The sequence below is a fragment of the Pseudopipra pipra genome, chromosome 3 (assembly GCF_036250125.1).
Source record: "Pseudopipra pipra isolate bDixPip1 chromosome 3, bDixPip1.hap1, whole genome shotgun sequence".
Lineage (NCBI taxonomy): Eukaryota > Metazoa > Chordata > Aves > Passeriformes > Pipridae > Pseudopipra > Pseudopipra pipra.
Window position 1 is genome coordinate 28859868 of NC_087551.1, and position 18724 is coordinate 28878591.

Here is an 18724-nt window from a genome sequence, read left to right on the forward strand (position 1 = left end):
TTTTTTCTGTAGCAGTTCTGGTTTGTGTCAACTTACCATGACTAGACTCTGCAGTCTAAAGAGAGATGGAGTATTAACTAAGATTAGTGAGAACTGTGGCCAAGAATCTTCATATCAATGAAATTAAAAGCTTCAGTTAAATTTTCCTACCACTCTTGTAAACAAAATTGTGAAAATTCTGTGTAGATTAGTTATATAATATCCATCATAGGTTTATTCTGACAGCAGTTGTGTGGAATGTTGTCTTGCTTTATTAGGTCCATTTGACTGAGTAGTTTTATGAGACTAGTTGCAGAAAAACAAAATTCTTAATTTGCTGCTCTTTTGTACAGTATATGGCAAATGTCCACATTGGGCTTTTAGTATTGTTATTTAATTTTTTCTTTACATAACCATTAGTTATTTCCTTCAATTGTACCACAGTTTGTTTTTTAAATAAGATTCTACTGAAGGGAGGAACTTAAAATTTCACCATAGTATTTAACATCAGTTGACATTTATCTTAATCTCTAATTATTGGCACAGAATCTGTCTGGCTTCTGCTACTTTTATGATTCTTACAGCTTGTTCCAGTGTTTTTTAGTTTTACCATCCTGCTGTAGATGAGTTAAATGATAGTGGTTTCAAGCAGCCTAAGATCTACTTTTATACAGACTCTGTCTGTTCAAAAAAATTTTATTTATTGGTATAAGCAGTGTAAAGATGAAAAGAAAGATTTCTGCAAAACCTTTCACATATCAGTCCCGGAACAATTCTTTCCCTACTCAAGGAAAAAATCCTGTTGACTTGGGATATAGGAAGCACAAAGAGGAGTACAGTCTTAATGCTAAGCATACAGGATGTGCATTTCATTAGGAAGAATATTGTATTTAAATACTTCATTTACTTTACTCATGAACTACAGAAGTATACCAGGTAAGTAAACCCGTATTAGGTTTACTGTTTCTCTGCCAAAACCAAATCCACTTTCATCCTGGAGACTGCAGCATAGGTAGAATGTTCGGAATTATTGCCCTTCATAAAGTACACTGCTTCCCAGTTTCATTCAAGGATTTGTGTTAATCCATTTTTATTCTTGTAACATGATGTACTAGGTGTTTTGAATACAGGAATGCATAATTCCTGCTCCAGAGATCTCAAAATTCATGAAGAGACACAGACTCTTTAAATGCCTGAATAGATTATGTATATATTTTAATACTATTTATCATCTATCCTTAGTTACTCCAAAAACATTATTGATGTATTAACTCCTTGCAAACCTTGCAAAAAGATACGTTCAAAAGGTTTTGTGAGATACATTTTGAAAACTAGTTCTCTTATTTTTAAATACTTTTATAGCCTTTTAAAGACTGGAATATGTTTAATTTGCTTAAATAGTTCATACTGCAAGAGAAGTTTGAGTAGCATGGTGACATGCCAGAGAGAAAATTGGATAGGTTTAGTTGCCTTCTTATAATTTAAAGCTTAGTGTATTCTTGTCTGGGATCAGTGTGGTTAAAAAAAGTAGTTTTAAATTTTGTGTACATGTTAACCACACCTTGCCCTTGCAACCCACGAGTTTACCCATCAAGTCCTGCCACAGCAGCCTCCCTCTCATAGTGATCAGATCAACAGTGCTAGAAATCATTGTGCATTTGTCTAAGTAGGGACTGCAGAACTTAGTCATAGAAGTTTGAAAATTAAAACCAGTAAGTCCTCTGCTAGTGATATGATAAACTCTAGGGAGTGTGTTGGCACAATCTGGCCCTTCAGAGCCTAAGGGTGGCTGCTCTCGCCTGGGTCAGGCTGAAACTCAGGAAATGACAGTGGTGAGCAGGCACTGACTCACAGCTGGGGGCGGTTTGCTTGTAGATGGCTGTAGTAGTTCCTGTCCCCAGCTGTCTGCTCTCCCTCTCTTTACTACAGGCATGCCCTGTGCTCCATGAAGCAGTTGTTTAATCACTGTAGTTTACGGTTTGTTACATCAAGAAGTATGTGCGCTGAATTCAAATTTCAGTCAGGCAGAGGAAGGTAGTTTGAAACATTTCAGCAGCTGTTTCCCAAGAAGTTGAGCTGCTCGTGTAGCAGAGGTCAGGAGATTAGCTACTGAAGAGGTTCCAAAGTAAGTTTTCCACTGAAAATAAGCCCTAAGAGTGTGGAAGTTATGTTCAGCTACAAGGCAGCTATCTGGAAATACTTCAAACTGCATTCTTCAGGATCCAGCAGCAACCTTGTAGTAAGACTTCCCTTTTCTCAGGCAAGCAGGACAAAATTTAGTAAAGACAGATAAATTTTAGGTATTCTCATCAAAAAATGTATATAAAACTAAACAAAGTGGTCAAAGTTGAGCAATTTTTTTTTTCCTTAAAGAGAATTTCCCCTTCTGGTTTAACACTGAGAATTTTAAAAAGTATTTAAAAAGTTTCTCCCTTGGAGATAAATATCCCTCAACAACAGTGACCAAGTTGCCTTGTAACATTTTTCACATTAGAACCACAAAGTGCTTTTGCCAAGACTGTGTCATTGTGTCCATTTCACAGATATAAAAACTGAGGCATGTGGGAGAAATGTGATTTTACTAAGGGTTATATGCCAGGTAAGTTGTAGAAGCTGAAACAGAACCCATGCCTCCTGCGTCTCTGCATAGGCTGCTCTCCATTAGTCTGCTGCACCTGAAATGCATGCTGGTTTCCAACGAGTAGCAAGACATATTCGAGTATCAGCGTATAAAGTGGTTTCATGATCATCCTACAATACACGTTTTAAAAAGATATTAAATACTGTTTTCAAGTGCAACTGTTGTCCAAAAATGAATGCTGTCAGATTATGATTTTCATTTGCGTGGGTTGTTTTCCAGGCAGAAATTTTAACGGGCATCCCAGTTGGCAACCTTGAAGATGCTGAAAAGGTGGGACGCATGCTGTTAGAAAGAGGGTGTAAGCTTGTAATTGTTACTCTTGGAGCAGAAGGCTGCATGATGATATCAGTAGAAGAACCCATTCCAAAGCACGTTCCTGCTGGGAAGGTCAGGGCTGTGGACACTACGGTACGTTTTTGTGGTTTAACTGTCTTGCTTTGGAAAAGACTGCTTAAGCACTAAGGGAAAGCAATGAGTAATCAGCCAAATCTTTGGGCACTAGCACAAAGGCTAATTTATGATGTGAAATTGATATCTTGCTTCCAGCCTCTCATGTATTAAGTGTCAGTTCATTTGAGTTTTATAGTCTGTATTTTAGATGAGCTAGAATTATACATACTGATGGTGTCTTTATGTCCCTCCTTTACTGAAGTAAGTACCTGTCTCTGACTGTAATGTCTGATGCCAGTGGCTTGAGGTGCAGTCCTATTTTTTCACCTTTGCCCAAATACTTGGTCAGAGGCATTTTAGTCTTTGACATTAGGTACTTTTTTTTTTTATTTCCTGCTCAGAACTAAATGATAGATACAGATAAAAACAGGACAGGCAATAGTTAAGATAACATTACTATGAAAACCTTACCACATTGCACATATGGGGCTACTTTGTGTTCCTAGTATTATCTGACATAAATCCAAAATAATTCCAGTGGAGTTACTGAGAGCAGCACAGGTCACGTTGTATGTACTAACTATACATTTAAATGCCTGTTATAATAACGTCATATTACATATGTTCTGTTACAATAGTTCATTAAAATCCTGGAGATTTTACCATCTGGTGCATTCCATATCTGAATTGCATTAATAATGACTAGTTCTTGTAGCATGTTTTTTATCCATGGACCTCATACTGATTCAGAAAGAAGAAAGGCAACTGCATAAAAGATGAGGAAACAGAGGCATAAGAGACCAAAATTACCTAGGTCAGTAGCATGCAGTGGCAGAGCCAAGAGTAAAGTCACTTCATCTCAACCAGATGATCACTCGTAGATTTGAACTGTGATATGCTAATGCCGTGGAAAGCGTTGTTTCATTGTTAAATATGATAGTTTTCAATTTAATTGTGAAATAGAGATACTATGGCTTTATTTCTCTCTTTTGCCCTTCTGTCATTTAGAAGTTTGACTTCTAATTAGTGCTAATTTTGGAATGTCTTCAAGTTCTAGTTATGGGAGGGAGGTATCACTGTAGTGTACTGTGCATAAGGTTCTTGGTAGGGCGCTACAGATGCCAAACAGCCTCTGCTTGCTTTTAGCCTAGAATTAGAAGTGCCAAGGGAGTAAAAGGCACAGCTCCTAAAGCTGCCCAGAGGCAGGATTTATTAGCTTGGGAGCAACATCTTGTGAACCTGGCAGTACAGCTTCTTGCTCTGAGTTGGTAAATCCACTGCTTCTATCAAAGCTGAGCTTTAGAGTTTTCTTCTACATCACACAGAAGTGATGAAGAAGTAACATGAGTGATCTGCTTCTTCAAAAGAAGAAAATTGCTGCCAGATCAGCTATTGTTTCATATCTTAAGATATTTGCTGTTCTTGGAATAAAACAGCAATTCTGAAACCACACACTGTGGATGAAAAAGTGCTTTTTATCTTGCCTAGCAGTTCAGAGTTTCATGACTGAACTAATTTAATGCTCCTCGTTTTCTATTTTTTCTTTTTCTTTTCTTTTTTTTTTTTTAATTTAACTTTAAATAAAGGCATTTTCTTTGAGTGTACTAAATCCTTGCCCTGCCTCCTTGTGGCCAACAGGTTATTGGCTTTCAGATAGCAGAGGATTTTCACAGTTAATTTTGTTAATCTACTTAAATACCAGTGGGCTGTTTTCAGTAAAACAGCTGTGCTCAGTTTATTCTTGCAGACTGAATGAAAAAATATGTGTTGGCCTTCCATTATAAAAGTCTTAAAGTGCTTAGCCTGATTATGACTTTTCTGAAAGCAAGTGGTTTTAAAGCAACCCTTACAAACACTTAGCAAAATAATGTCATCCTCAACTAACCTGGATAGCTCTATTATTAAAATAAATACTAAACATTCTAGTAGGACATGTTGCTCTCTTCAGGGGCATCTCTGCAGTAGATCCTTCCTTAGGGGAAGGAGCAAACTGTGAGGTGGCTTACCAAGTAGCTACTTATCCACAGAGTATTCAGAGTTGTTCATGTATATGCTCTTAGCATGGCATTTGATAATAAAAAAAAAGTTGCTACCTTAAACTGCCCTGACTTCAGCATCTTAAAGGACCAGGCACAATCACATCTGGTTATGTGATGTGTCGATGTTGTTTACATCTGCAGAAAATAAAGTTATTGCCAGACAAAGAGGTAAATGATGTGTATACCCTATCGTAGCATTTGCAAAAAGTTACAGAAATTAAATGAAAACAGAATTTGCCATTTAGGAGATACACATGTAAGATACAAAATGAGCTTCAAAGGCCTCTTTCATTGTATAAATTTTTCCATAGCTGCTACCACTGCAGCACTACCCACAGTCCTCTCTGCAGCAGTGCAACTCCAATACTTACTCCTGGTCATTTCTGCAATTTTGAGAATTTTTGAACAAGAAAATGCCTGGGTAGCTACAGCCACAAAGATTAAAAATTTGAGTTCCTTGCCCCAGTCTGTGTGGTCCCCATTCTCCAGGTCCACAGGTTCATCAGGGGCACTAAGGGTTGATAGAACGTAGAGCCTGGCTCTTCTTCCCAGCCCTAGAGATGGTTAAGCTAAGCCTTTATTGGCAGAATGCTGGGAATAGCTGGCTCCATCTCCCACTCTGTGGTAGAACATGAATCTTCAAGACTTAAAATCTGGCATTTTTCACCCACACTAAATCAATACTATAAAGGGGGGGAAAAAGGCCTGTTGATTCTTTTTTTTAGCACTAATTATCTTTATGTGGGCTTTAGTAATGTATGCAATGCTTCCCATGACTGTTAGCAGAGCTCTCCATACACAGTCCAAAACATGTAGAGCACGAATAGTCGTTCAGAGGGAAGTTTTGCAAGACATGGTATTGTAAAGCTGAAACATCTGTTTCTCCTCTTATAGCTTAATAGTGCAACAAGCTTTTGTTAAGAAAATTAACTTTCCCTTCATTTTACTAGTTTCTGCTAGCTATTTCCTATATGCAAATTTTGAATAAACAGAAAAATAAGTGAATTATTGGAAAATCATCCTTGAATTCTCTGGATGACAGAAAGATCTAATTAATCCCACTGGCCATATCAATTTGTATTTGAAACAGATGCTGTACATGAGACATTTGACACATAATAAAGTACTAACATAAGACAGGTAAATATTATAATCTATTTTCATTACTTTAAATAGTTGCTTTTAAATGTACTTGACTACATTGAGTTAAGTATATGCATTTACTTTATTTTAGGAAGAAGCTATTTCCACTCTAGGTGAAAATAGTACATGAAGCTGCATTAAAATAGCAGTGAAGGATAATTATATAATTCCATTTATATGACACTTCTTCTGTTGGTAGCAGAAGGTTTCACAAACCATTCACAAATTTGATAAGCATTTCATAGAAAACAATAATATCACGTACGCTCATTTTGCAGTTGCATGTGTGTGTGTGAAGCATTTTGCCTGCTGCTGAAGCAGAAGCACAGCTGAGGTGGAACATGGCAGATGCTCACAAACAGCTGTGGGACATGACATCATGTCAAAACTGTACTTGAGGTGAAGGGGATGATCTGTGTGATGAGCCACATGATGATCCTGCTGCAGTAGCCCTGAACACACTGTCTTGGCAGTGACATACACTGATGAGAGAGAGTGTCTGATGGGAGAGAAGGCCACAATGTCATCCATATCAGAGAACGAAGCTCTGCTCTTTTTGCCCCTTCACCCTCGCTCTCCCCCTCTGCTTCTGACAATCACGCAAAGTGTAATTTACAGCACTATTTACATCTATTTACATTTACTAATTATATTCCATTGAAACTGCCAAGGAAAATTTGTCAGAAGAATGTAATTACTCAAAGCTGGAATTTGGCCAGCAGTGAGATTAGTTCCCTTCCATTTTGCAAAAAAGCACTATGGGATCATATGGAGCTGAGCACTTGAAGTGACAGCTAGGGACCAAGTCAAGCCCCTGAGGTACTGCCAGAGGCCTTCCTAGGGCTTGATGTGTGCAGGTGGGTTTTGCAGAGGTATTTGGGCTGTCTGAAGCTCCACTTTTGGAACTTGGATCTGGGATTCAGAGGGTCATCCGTGCCAGGCCTCCTTTGGAAGTGGGCAGTCTGGCAGTTGGTGGCTATGGCAGGCTGTAACGTGTCTGCTGGCTCTGCAACTTTGCTCTGTGGTTGCTGCTTGCAGTTGAAGTTGGGGTGTCCTGTCTAGGATCCATGCTTCAAATCAGAGAGATGGCACTGGCAGAATCTCCCCTGCATTAGTGGAAAATAGATTGCTCTCTGACTAAGCAAGCCAGAGCTGCCCTGCTGTCACTCCCCTATTTCAAGGTTACAGGATGGAGATCAGTTTGGGGAGGGAGGTAATCTAGGATTAGTTTTTGTAACCTGTGTTGCTCCAGAGCCCAGCTTGGATCAAGATGCTGAATATATACTTGCATCAGTTAGGGTGACTTTCTAATTTTTGTTCCATCTGCATATCTGGCTTCAGCATGGATGTATTTTCTGGAAAGGCAAATGTACACACTTGGGTACACAATATTTAAATGAAAATTTAGAATCCCCTTTCACAATGATGCCCCTAGTAATAACAGAAGTCCATGGTCTCTGTTTTAAATCTCACAGAGAACCCAGAATGTTTAATTTCACAGTATTTCTAAGCACAGCCATTAAATTTACCATATAATTTCTTATAGTATCAGCATTTTCTGGTTGTGCTTTTCAACTATAGAGAGTGCACAACCTGCTGAAGGAAGCTAAGGGGATCACAGGTTGAGGTGCCATACTTATGAAAGGAAACTCATTGAGGAGACAGGATAATATTCAAAATTTAATCTATTCAGTTGTGCCTGAAATTTGTCATGAGTGTATGATTTAGTCTATATAGTTCTTCACTGTACCATATTCTCAGAGACAGACGATGCATGCTATCTGTCATAATCATAAATGTTATTATTTTTTATGTCAGTTCTGCAAAAGAAAAGTTCATTGTTACAATATGAATTGTCATCAGATGTTTTGTGTTCAAATACTGTTGTTTCCCTCAGAATTCTTACTACAATATATTAGATCTGTCTCTATTACTAGGGGAGAGAATTATGAAGGGTGTCTTTAAGCAGTAGACTACTCACTGAGCAGCTTTGTATTGAGCTCCGAAGATGTTACACAATCTTTGTTTTAATAAAGCCTCATATAAGTGTATAGCTATATAATTTTAGATATGTCACAGTATTCAGGCCTGTGCAGCAACTGTGGTCTAAAGAAGGCAGTGTGGTTTAGCAATTTGAACAAAGGACTGAGTAAGAGTTCCAAGGCTCTGCAAAAGACTTGCTGTAAATCCTTGGGAGAGCTACTTGTCTTCTTTGTATCCCAATTTATCTGTCCATAAATTGGAGCTGCTATTAATGTGTTGCATATAAGCCATGAGAAGTCTGTTAGAGATCAGAACAGGATCTGGGAGGCCTTTTTCCCAGGCTTGTCATATAACCTCAGGCCAGTTGTGCTTCTCTGGGGGCTTTGCAAACTCATTGAAGTGCTTCTGCTTGAAGTTGCGAGGTCTTGTCTGTAAAAATATGGTTTACACTAAAAATTCTCTGACTTAGCTGTATCTTCTCGTTTGGAGGCAGCCTGAGCCAGAGGAGTGAAGTGGACACTGAAATAAAGCCTTAGAATATAAATAAATCCAAAACAGTCCTCCTAATAACAGCAATTCTTTGTCTCCTGACTTTGTGGCCTAACGTCTGAGGCTCAAGGGGATATAAATACAACACTCTGTGCAATGACTAATTACTCAAAATTCTGTGCATCAGCAGAAGTGGGACTTGTGGTTGACTCTAATATTATCAAATGCCTTTGCTATTTAATAATGTTGTAGCCGTACGTTATTTAGCATGCCGTTTGCACAAAGAACAGTGATTTTATTTCAGCTATCTCCCAACAAAGTAAAAATGCAGCTGGTAGTAAATGAAGCATTTGGCAGACAATGTGTCTGATGTACAGTTCTCTAACTCACTAAGAAAAGAAAAATGTTGTTGATTGTTTAACCTTTTCCTACCCAAGGATGTAGCAAGGAGTAAAATGACAACCAAGGTTTTCTTTTTTCTTTAACCTTAACCCTAAAACCTAACCTTTTTCTCTTTTTCTTTTTCCTTTTCTTTTTCTTTTTTCTTTTTCTCTTTTTCTTTTTCCTTTTCTCTTTTTCTTTTTCTTTTCCTTTTTTTTTTTCTTTTTTTTTTCTTTTTCCTTATCTTCCTTTCTATTTCAAGGAAAGAGAAAAAGTAACTACCAGGCAAACAGCTTATTTATCAGTGGAGTAATTATGCCCAGAACTCCCATTAACATCCCACAAACCGGCAGCATAATAGCTTCCTTTCTTTAACATGCAACCTAAATAGGTTAATAAATAAGTTTAGTTCCAGTCATAGCCCGCTTTCTGACTTAGCCTCCTGCATTCCCTCTTTTGCAAATATGGAATCCATTGAATTTTGGAGCAGAAAAACCATGAGGAATAAGTTAATCTGCCAGGCACTCCAATCAGCGATCTGCACTGTAAATCTATTTAAAGCTGCATTTATTATGTTCTGAAGTTCAGCTGAACTGTGAAAGAGCACATGACTGAAATCACTGCATTTGAGTTGACTCACAGTTAAGTCTAGATGGGACTTGCTTGGCTCCTCACACGTTTCTGTTTCTGATTCAGGCCTTCTAACGACACTTCAGTTTTTGAAGGCTTGGTCAGTCGCCTAAGGGTATAGCAGGTATCCAGTGAAAAAAGGGTTTGCAGGAGTTGCATCCGTCTGCATTGGCAGTCAACCAAGAAAAGGTGGAGCAAGCTGGATGCACCCTTTTTCCTCCTGGAGAGCAGAAAGCTATATTATCCCCCTTTTACAAATAGGAAAAATGCAACAAAAATGTTAGTGATTGGGTGCACTGAAGCACAAGCTAAAAATGTCCTGCTCTAAGTTATATAGGGAGTTGTAGTGATGCAGCCAAAAATGAAGTACAGGCTCATATTGTCCCATGCTACTCTCTTAACTTCTAGACAACATTGTCATGGAAGGAAACACTGTTTATCTGCCTAGTAACTGTCTATTTTAATCTGTAAGAACAAACAATGTAAACAAAATGAGCAAACAGAAGCAGGCTTGTACAGAACAATTTGCAGCCTTGTTTTCCAGTGGAAGATTCCATGGACCACCCAAGCTTTGCTCTAGTCCTTTTCTCAACCACGGAGCATCTAATTAAATCCCTTTCCATTCCTGACTCTAAGTAGAAGAGAGCCTACAGTCCTGTACAGTTTCTTTCCAGATGGAAATGCATAATTTAACAGAGATACAGCTGACAGGGAGAAGCAGTATTAGCATTTGCCACAAATTGCATTAAATTACAAGGGATACTTAATGAAGACATATTCTAAAAAGAAGATTTAAGCCAATATTTAGTTTTCTAAGACCCTTCTAAGATTGTAGAGTGCCAGGCAGCAAAAACCTCATAGTAAAACTGAATTTCTATATTACTTTATTGATACCAAGAGTTGTTTGGGTTTGCTACACAAGATCAGTAAAAGGTCATGACATTCTGTCCTACAGCTTTGTTCCTATACATGTATACATATACAAAAAGTTGCTGAGCACTTTACATTATTTACTACTTGGGTACATAGAACATGAGGTGAAATTATATTCATACTGCTGTTTTGTAGATGGGAAACAAAAGCACATAGAGACTGGCTTGTTCAGTGGCAAGTGAACTTGCTTCCCTTGTTTAACCATAACTACTTCTCTATACTTCTCTTAAAAAAAAAAATAGGACTGGAGGAAAATTTTTGTCAGGCTATCAGTTGTCTCATTTTTAGAACTGGACATCATTGTAGATGTCCACGTAAATGAGAAAGTACGTAGCAATGCAGAGTTGCTTTGCTTTGGATACTTCTTGAAGAGGCTGTAAGGAGTTTATGGAAATACGCTATGAGGACAAGTGCTTTGGCTCCACTGCTGGCATACTAAGAACTGCCATACTAAGAAATATTCCAGTTTGGAAATTAACCCAGCTGATTGGTCTGGACATAAAAAGGTAGGGGTGCTGGCAGCATTTATGCAGCAGCTGAAATGTTTTGTTTGGGGGCCAGAACACATGAAGGATACAGCATCCTACATCTCCACCTGGGATTACATTCTGATGAGGTCTAGGGAAGCTGAGTTCAGAAGCTATCTTTGTGCCATCTCACTTCTGGGATGTTTTAGCAAATGAAACAATGGTATAATTTATACAGGTTGAGAGCAGAGTAGGAAATGATTATTTTGTTGCTTCTCTTGGGCTAACTATGGCTTGCAATGCAATTCAAAGTCATTGCAGCAAAACATGCTGCATCCCTTCTCTTGATTTGCTGTCCTCCCCTTGACTTTATGATGAAGCCAGCACAGGCTCTACTCCAAGAGCATGTTCAGTCCTAGTATGTAGCTCACCCTGTGTCAGAGCAGATACTGGTCTGCCAGTGCATGCACACAAGGCCAGTAATGGTACATAGCACCCTGGGATTTCTAAGTTGCACAAAGGATCAAGAGGAAGGAAGACCAACTGTGTGCAGCCATCCTTCTAATTAAATTCCTACAGTTAAAAATAGCTAGTGGAAGCTGGCGCTTCTGGCACATCCAGAGCGTCACCTTCCCAAGTATCTTTTTCTGGCCTGAGCCGTAGGAAGTTGCAAATGTGATCTGCTGTGTAATAGTGCAGCATATTCTTGGCCAAACTCCTCATCATTTTTTCCCTCTTTATGGTTAGCTTACAAATGTCATATGTCTCCTTTTCTTCTTCAAAGCTATTCTCTGCAGACCCAGGTATCATCCAGGCTTTGTGAAAGATAACTTACTCTTCTCAGTTTCTTCACATCGCGTCTATGGTGAGAGAGAAGGCAAACCTGGCTCTGGAGCCCCTTGCCTACTTAGTTGCCCAGAAATGCCAATTGCAGTAATGTTGATATTGAACAATATCAGATTTCCTGATTTCCCCCAACAGAGTTTTCACTGCCAAGTAATTCTGGTCACTACAGAAACAAGAAAGGTTTGAGTTGGATCGGTGATATTGCATAATTAGGTTTTCAAAAGAACAAGAACAGAGAAATGAGAATAGTGGGGAAATCAGTCTTCTTGCTTTTGCAAATTCTAACCACAGAAAATGCCAGAAGTTGCATTTCTTATCAAGAATAAAGGAATTACTCTTTAGTAGCCTGCCCCATGGACAGAATGTGTTTTGCAGCTTTCACTAGAGAAATGGAAGGAAGCTAAAGCTGTTAAGTTTTGGTGATTGATAGCAGTAACCTATAGGGGTGTCTTTAATAGCCAGTTTGCAGTTGAGTGTGATGATTTTGTTACTTTCCTCAGGGTTTTCTTTTGTGTCTATGTATGTAGAGATAGAGATGCAGACATAAAAACAGCTATTCTAGAACAACTCACCTGTAGAAAAACAGATTCCCAAATTCTGGCAGCAATGTTTGTCAACTGCCCAAATAGCTATAAGGAGTATTTGTTTTATTCATTCCAAAGCACAAATAGACACAGAAATATGGGGAAAAGGTAAGAGAAGTCTCTAGAAGCTTGTGCCTCATTGCTGTTGTCTGTGATTTTGTTACTGAAATCATTAAGCAGGCAGTGTGTTCCTTGGAAAGATCCATTTTACAGGGAGTGCCACAGAGAATGCCTTGGTGCTCACCTACTGCTGAAGACCGTGAGTGAGGTGTGAGAGCCCTGCTTTCTGCACTCCTGCCCCACAGGTTAAGGACAACAGAGTGAGTGGGTAGCAGTGAACAATACAGCAGAGCAGCAATTCTGGCTTGTAAGTCACATCTAACTGAACTTCGAGAGAGGATATACAGCTTGAGTACTCATCGAAACGATTACACAAATTCAGTTGGAAAAAGAATGCAGGGAGCTGGCAAGAGGACAAAGCTAGGGTGAGCTCAGACAAAAAAACCTCCTGAAGTTTGGTGGCTTTTTTCCCTCCCAGGATGTGTAGTTCAGAGGTAGGCAGAAGCAGTGGCCAGCCAACAAAGGCTATATACTGTGGTTTTGAAAGAGGCACTCGAGCATATGGAGCTTTCGTGCAAAAAAAGAATGTTTTTTTGATCAATTCCAGGCGAGATGGCAGTTGTGTCATTCTGAGTGCTTCTCATGAGATTAGATGGGATCACTAAGAGTCTTTTGGCATTTTCAATCTGAGAGAAAAAAAACACATGTGGCTAGTGAAATTGCCCAGCACAGAGATTTCTTTCTTCTTACTTAGCTGGTAGATTATGGGGTCCTGAAGCCATGTCAGCCTCATACCTGATACAGGGTGACACAGTCAGTGACAATCTGCCCAGTTCTTTCCTGGTTGGGAAGCTCATTGTTTGGAAGGGAAACCCACTGCCAGAATTTGCAGTGTACTATCAAAATACCGTGATGTATTCTGGGCAGAGCTTTGACTCCAGTTTCATTTGTTCATTAAATTAAATTTGTGAATTAATGTGTAAGCATGAGCTTTGTTAGGATGAAATCACAATTTGGTGCAAGTGTGACATGAATAATGAAAGGAGTGAAGTACTGCTCAAGGAAATGAGATAAGTGAAGCTTTTGATTAGAGTAGTAGAGTAGCTGTGTGTTTTTGAGGCTTGATAAACCAGTTTGAGAAGTACAAATCAACCTTCTGAAGAGCTACTATATTTAGTGCCAGGCTTCAACCACGACTCTTGATTCTGTGCGAGTTCAGTCTCTGGGAAAGGTAGATACAGCTCCTTTAGCATGTTCAACTGAAAGTCCATCTTATATCTGTTAGTGATGATGTCCATGTGCTTCCATTTTGTTGACACATCGTGGTATATATGCTGTACTTTGCAAGAGTGCCACTGGAGAGTTTTGTGTTCGGCTGAAGTGTAATGAGTTTTCCAGTACTGTGTTTTTTATGTCATATGGTATTTTGTGTGCACTCCAGAAAAAAAACAAAACGAACAAACAAACAAACAAAACACAAAAAACAAACCAGGTGTGGAGGGTTTGCTGTTTCTGAGTTTCTTTGTGAGGTATGAACTTCCGAATCAAATGAAAGAATTGTGTGAAACCAGGAAAGAGGCAGCTACAAGGCAAAAGTTCACTGAATCTTAAACAGGAAATTTACATAGAAGTGTATCCCAAATTGAAATATTCCTTGATGAAATATCTATTACTCTGGTACCACAGAAATCAGAGTAGTGATGAGTTGTTTGGTTGATGGGAATCTCACAGGTTCAGCGACATGGACCCATTGTTTTCAGAATGGCATGTGGAATTCCTGATTCAGTGCTCTTACTCCATTGTGTAAGAAAGAAATAAATTCGTCACCTCTCATTAATGCTATCTGGAGTTGAAAGGTGTTTATATGAGCATCATCACACTGAATTGTTTTGATGATTTAGAAAACAGAGTGCTCCCTGTGGGTGAATACTTTATTGGCTTTCTGGGGTTAGACTAACACAGTCTATAACACAGAATAACTTTGTTCCCTGGTGCTGAGCAGCATACTGGAATATTATTACACATCAGAACGAAGGTCTCTTGTGCTCCTTCTCAGTTTTCTTTAGTGTGCACTGAGAGAAAGCCATCACCTCACAGACAACTTGCAGTATTTTTTCTTGTAAATAGTGAGGTGGGAGTTACTCTGTTCTGATCCTGATTGAGAGTCCAGCAGAGCTGTGGAGTCCACTTACTAATTCTGCATATCTCAGTTCTGAGGTTCCCAAGCTGTGCCTCACTTTCAAAGGATGGGTAGCTCATCTGACTCCTGTTAGTCCAGGAAAGATCTGGAGCTCTGGATTCAGCCCACAGATGTCTCAAAGTGGGTGTTCTTAACATCCTTGATCTTAATTTGGGTTCATTTCCCATCACTATTACCTGCCTTCAAAGCACATGCTGATAGAGGCTTTGAAATGTAAAACAGATACTTTCATCTGTGCTTTTTAGATGACATACAAATTAAAAATTGCAGAGTTGTGAATGTTGTATGTTTTATTTCCAACATTCACCACAAACCAAACATTTCAGGGGAATTCATGCATCTGTAATGCTTGTCACTGTTCTTTTTAGAAACAGTGCATAACTTAATATAGTGGGATGTTTCAGAAAGCAAAAAAATTGCATGCAGGAGGCCTTGTACTGAAATTAATCTCTCAGGAATGCAGGGGGTTAACGGTCAGGCTGATTAATCACTGTTAATGAACCATCAGGAAATCTGTCAGGAAGTGGGTAAAAATTCCTGATGGCTGATGTGAAGCACTGTGTGGTGTGCTTTGGTTTTGGTGTTTCCCAACTGATAGTCTACAGTGGGTGTAGTTTAGTTACATCTAAGTTCTCAGGACATGTGAAGGACCAGATGATATGCTGCCCTTGTTCAGCTTGAGTAAGTCAGGAAGAAATTTTCCCCATTCGTGGCTGTGCAAGTACGTCGCAACATAAATGCAAGAAAGTCAGGGATTGCTCCTTCCCAGGACAGAATCTGGTAAAGATACAGAAAGGAAGCATGGTCGTTCCCTCATTCATCCCGTCTGAGCCCACAGGGTACAGGGGGAAGAGTGGAACAGATGGCTTTCCCTGTGTGAACAAGGAGCCAGAGTATTAGGATTTGGATACACAACTGAGTTAATGAATTGCCTGGTGTTGACCGAGGGTGAGGTTTCACAGTTGGCTCAAGCTGATCCAAGATCAGGCTGAAAGGAGTGCTTTTAACCTCTTTCTCCTTTGCTTTGGACTAGCTATCACGCGGTAATATAGCAACTTGCTGATCTGGGCAGAAACTATTGTTGCTTGGTCAATGTTGTCTGACTTAGAAGGATCAGAGAACTGATCTGCCTCACTGCTTGGCTGCACAGGTTCTAGATCTGGTGTAGAGGAGGGCGTGGGAACATGAGACAAGGATAAAAACATGAGTGGGGACTGAGCCTTTCAGCAGTAGCATAGCCATGGATTGGCTTAAACCTATTACGAAACTGCAGTCTGAATCACTGGAATTAGCAGTGCACTGTCAACCTACAGGGAATGCAAATTAAAACGTGTTATCTTACACCTCCTGCCGCTGTTAAACAGTGGCTGAGCACAGCCGTTCTGCACGTGGCTCAGAGGGAGGAGTATATGGTGGGGCAGCAGTGCAGCAGTTCTCCATGACTTGGTCTGGAGTGTGCAGACCACGTCAGACATCACTGGGAGGTGTGTGGGGAAGGCAGAGAGGAAGAAGAAAGGAACAGACAAGCACCACTACCACTGTGATTCTCTCTATATATTTTCCTTTGGATTAGGGTAAATGTTCTACAAGACTGTAGAAACACTCAGTTACCAGAGCACAGATTAAGCACAGTAATGCAGCTGCAGACCCAGACCCTAAAGGTTGGGGGTACCGTGTGCTTTTCCTAGTACTTCTCCTTTATTTTCAACCCAAGTGTCTTTGCAGTGTTCTTTAGTCAGCACCAAAAGCCTAACTTAGACCTAAAAAGGTGAGCCCTTTGATTCAAGTTCTTTTGGATTTTGTTGCAAAATTTGGTAATTCCATGTTAAGGACATCTTATCATTTTGTTCTGGCTCAAAATTCCATGCAAAGATACAGGAATAACTTGTTAGTGGAAAATCTCTTTGTTATTTTCAAATATTTCATGTTTTAGAGGTTTGTAACAAAAGGTCTGCTCCTTTAAGCACAGCCATGCAAAGCCACACCAGTATCTGTAGGGTACCCTACAAAGACAGCAATGCTTCCACACAGGATCAGCAACCCCAGACACCATGGGAGTAGTCACCCTTCCTAGGCCTTGAGGTGAGGAAATAGTTTGAAGATAGTCAAATTACTTTAATGTCAGGAGAGTTTCAAGATAGTGGAGTTAGTTTAATTTAAAGACTGTCTTAATTTAAACTGCCAAAATATCTCTCCTGTGAAACATAAGGAAAAATGTGGGGAGAAAAATATTAACTCCAAAAAAATAATTAAAAAAAGTATTCCACAGACAAATAAATGCAGATGTAAAAAAACCAGCCTGCAATATTTCCAGAAATAAATCATTCTCCATCTCATAGAGGATAAACATGGGCTCTTTCAGGGAGAAGGAAACCATAAAGACAAAATAAAGAGCTTTATAACTGATTCAATCACTGTGTATGGGGTTTGCATGGCAAGGTTTTGGTAGTGAGGGATTACAGGGGTGGATTCTGTGAGAAGCTGCTGGAAGCTTCCCCCATGTCCAGTAGAGCCAATGCTCCAAGATGGACCCACCATTGGCCAAGGCTGAGCCCTTCAGTGATGGTGGTAGTGCTTCTGGGAAAATGTAGTTAAGAAGGGAGAAAAATACTGCTATGCAAAAACAGCTGGAGAAAGGAGTGAGAATATGTAAGAGAAGCATCTGTGCAGATACTAGAGAAGGAGGGGGAGGAGGTGCTCCAGCTGCTGGAGCAGAGATCCACCTGCAGCCGGTGGAGGAGACCCACACCAGAGCAGGTGGGTGGCCAAAGGAGGCTGTGACCCCATAGAAAGGCTGTGCTGGAGCAGACTCCTGGCAGAACCTGCAGAGAGAGGAGCCCATGCTAGAGCAGATTTGCTGGCAGAACTTGTGACCCTGTGGGGGACCTACACTGGAGCAGCCTGTTCCTGAAGGGCTGAACCATGAGGAATGGACCCACACTAGAGCAGTTCATGAAGAACTGTAGCCCATGAAAAGGACTGACATTGGAGAAGTTCATGGAGGCCTGTCTCTTGTGGCAGGGATCCCATGCTGGAGTGGGGGAAGAGTGTGAGGAGTTCCCCTGAGGAGGAAGGAGTGGCAGAGAAGACATGGAACGAATGAACTGACTGCAGCCCCCATTTCCTCTCCCCCTGCACTGCTGCAGGGGGAGGAGGTAGAGAAATTGGAAATCCTAAGTGTAAGCTTAGGAAGAAGGGAGGGGTGGGGAAAGATGTTTTAGGTTTTGGTTTTATTTTTCATTATCCTACTCTGATGTGATTGGTAATAAATTAATTTCCCCAAGTCAAGTCCATTTTGCCTGTGATGATAATTGGTCCCTGCCCTTGTTTCAACCCATGAACCTTTTGTTCTATTTTCTCTCCCCTGTCCAGCTGAGGAGGGAAGTGGCAGAGTGGCTTTGGTGGGCACCTGGCATCCAGCCAGGGTCAACCCACCACACACAGTCACCAAAGGGTATTTTACTCCCTGAGCATTTCAACTGAAATTATCTCATACTGAGACGTAGACCCTCTCAGCACAAGACTGTCTGAATATATCTGAAGGCTGGAAATGTTTCTCCAGTTCTACTAGTAACCTTTCATCAAAGCATAGCCCAGGGATTCTTGTAGGGAGACATAGGCTTTCCCCACTTATGAGGAATGGATAGCGAGCATCTTTGCTGACAGCTGGTTTTGTGTTATATAGGGCTAATTTGCAGTTTGGGTACAGAGTAGGCAGGGGTACAGCAAGGAATGCTGAGCAGATGTGACATAGTGATAACATCCTTAGCATAATCCAGTATCACACAGTTGTGGAGTGCTATAAATACAACAGGAATTCTCCAAGGCCCAATTCCTTCACAGAGTTGGGCATCTTTGCATTGCCATGGATTTAGACTGCACTAAATCAGTGTAATCCTCAGGCTTCATTCATTTGTGCACTGCTGTGAATGCTCCTAGGAGACTCTAAGCATCATTGA

The 18724-nt window shown here is 40.1% G+C and overlaps 1 protein-coding gene across 2 annotated transcripts in view; it reads left to right on the forward strand.

Annotated features, from left to right (window-relative positions):
• RBKS (ribokinase) overlaps window positions 1–18724 on the forward strand; it is a 76175-nt gene that overhangs the window by 46893 nt on the left and 10558 nt on the right. For both annotated transcript variants that reach the window (XM_064648439.1, XM_064648438.1), the window contains exon 7: window positions 2840–3028. In XM_064648439.1, coding sequence (XP_064504509.1) covers window positions 2840–3028 — 189 coding nt within the window. The remainder of the gene's footprint in view (window positions 1–2839; window positions 3029–18724) is intronic.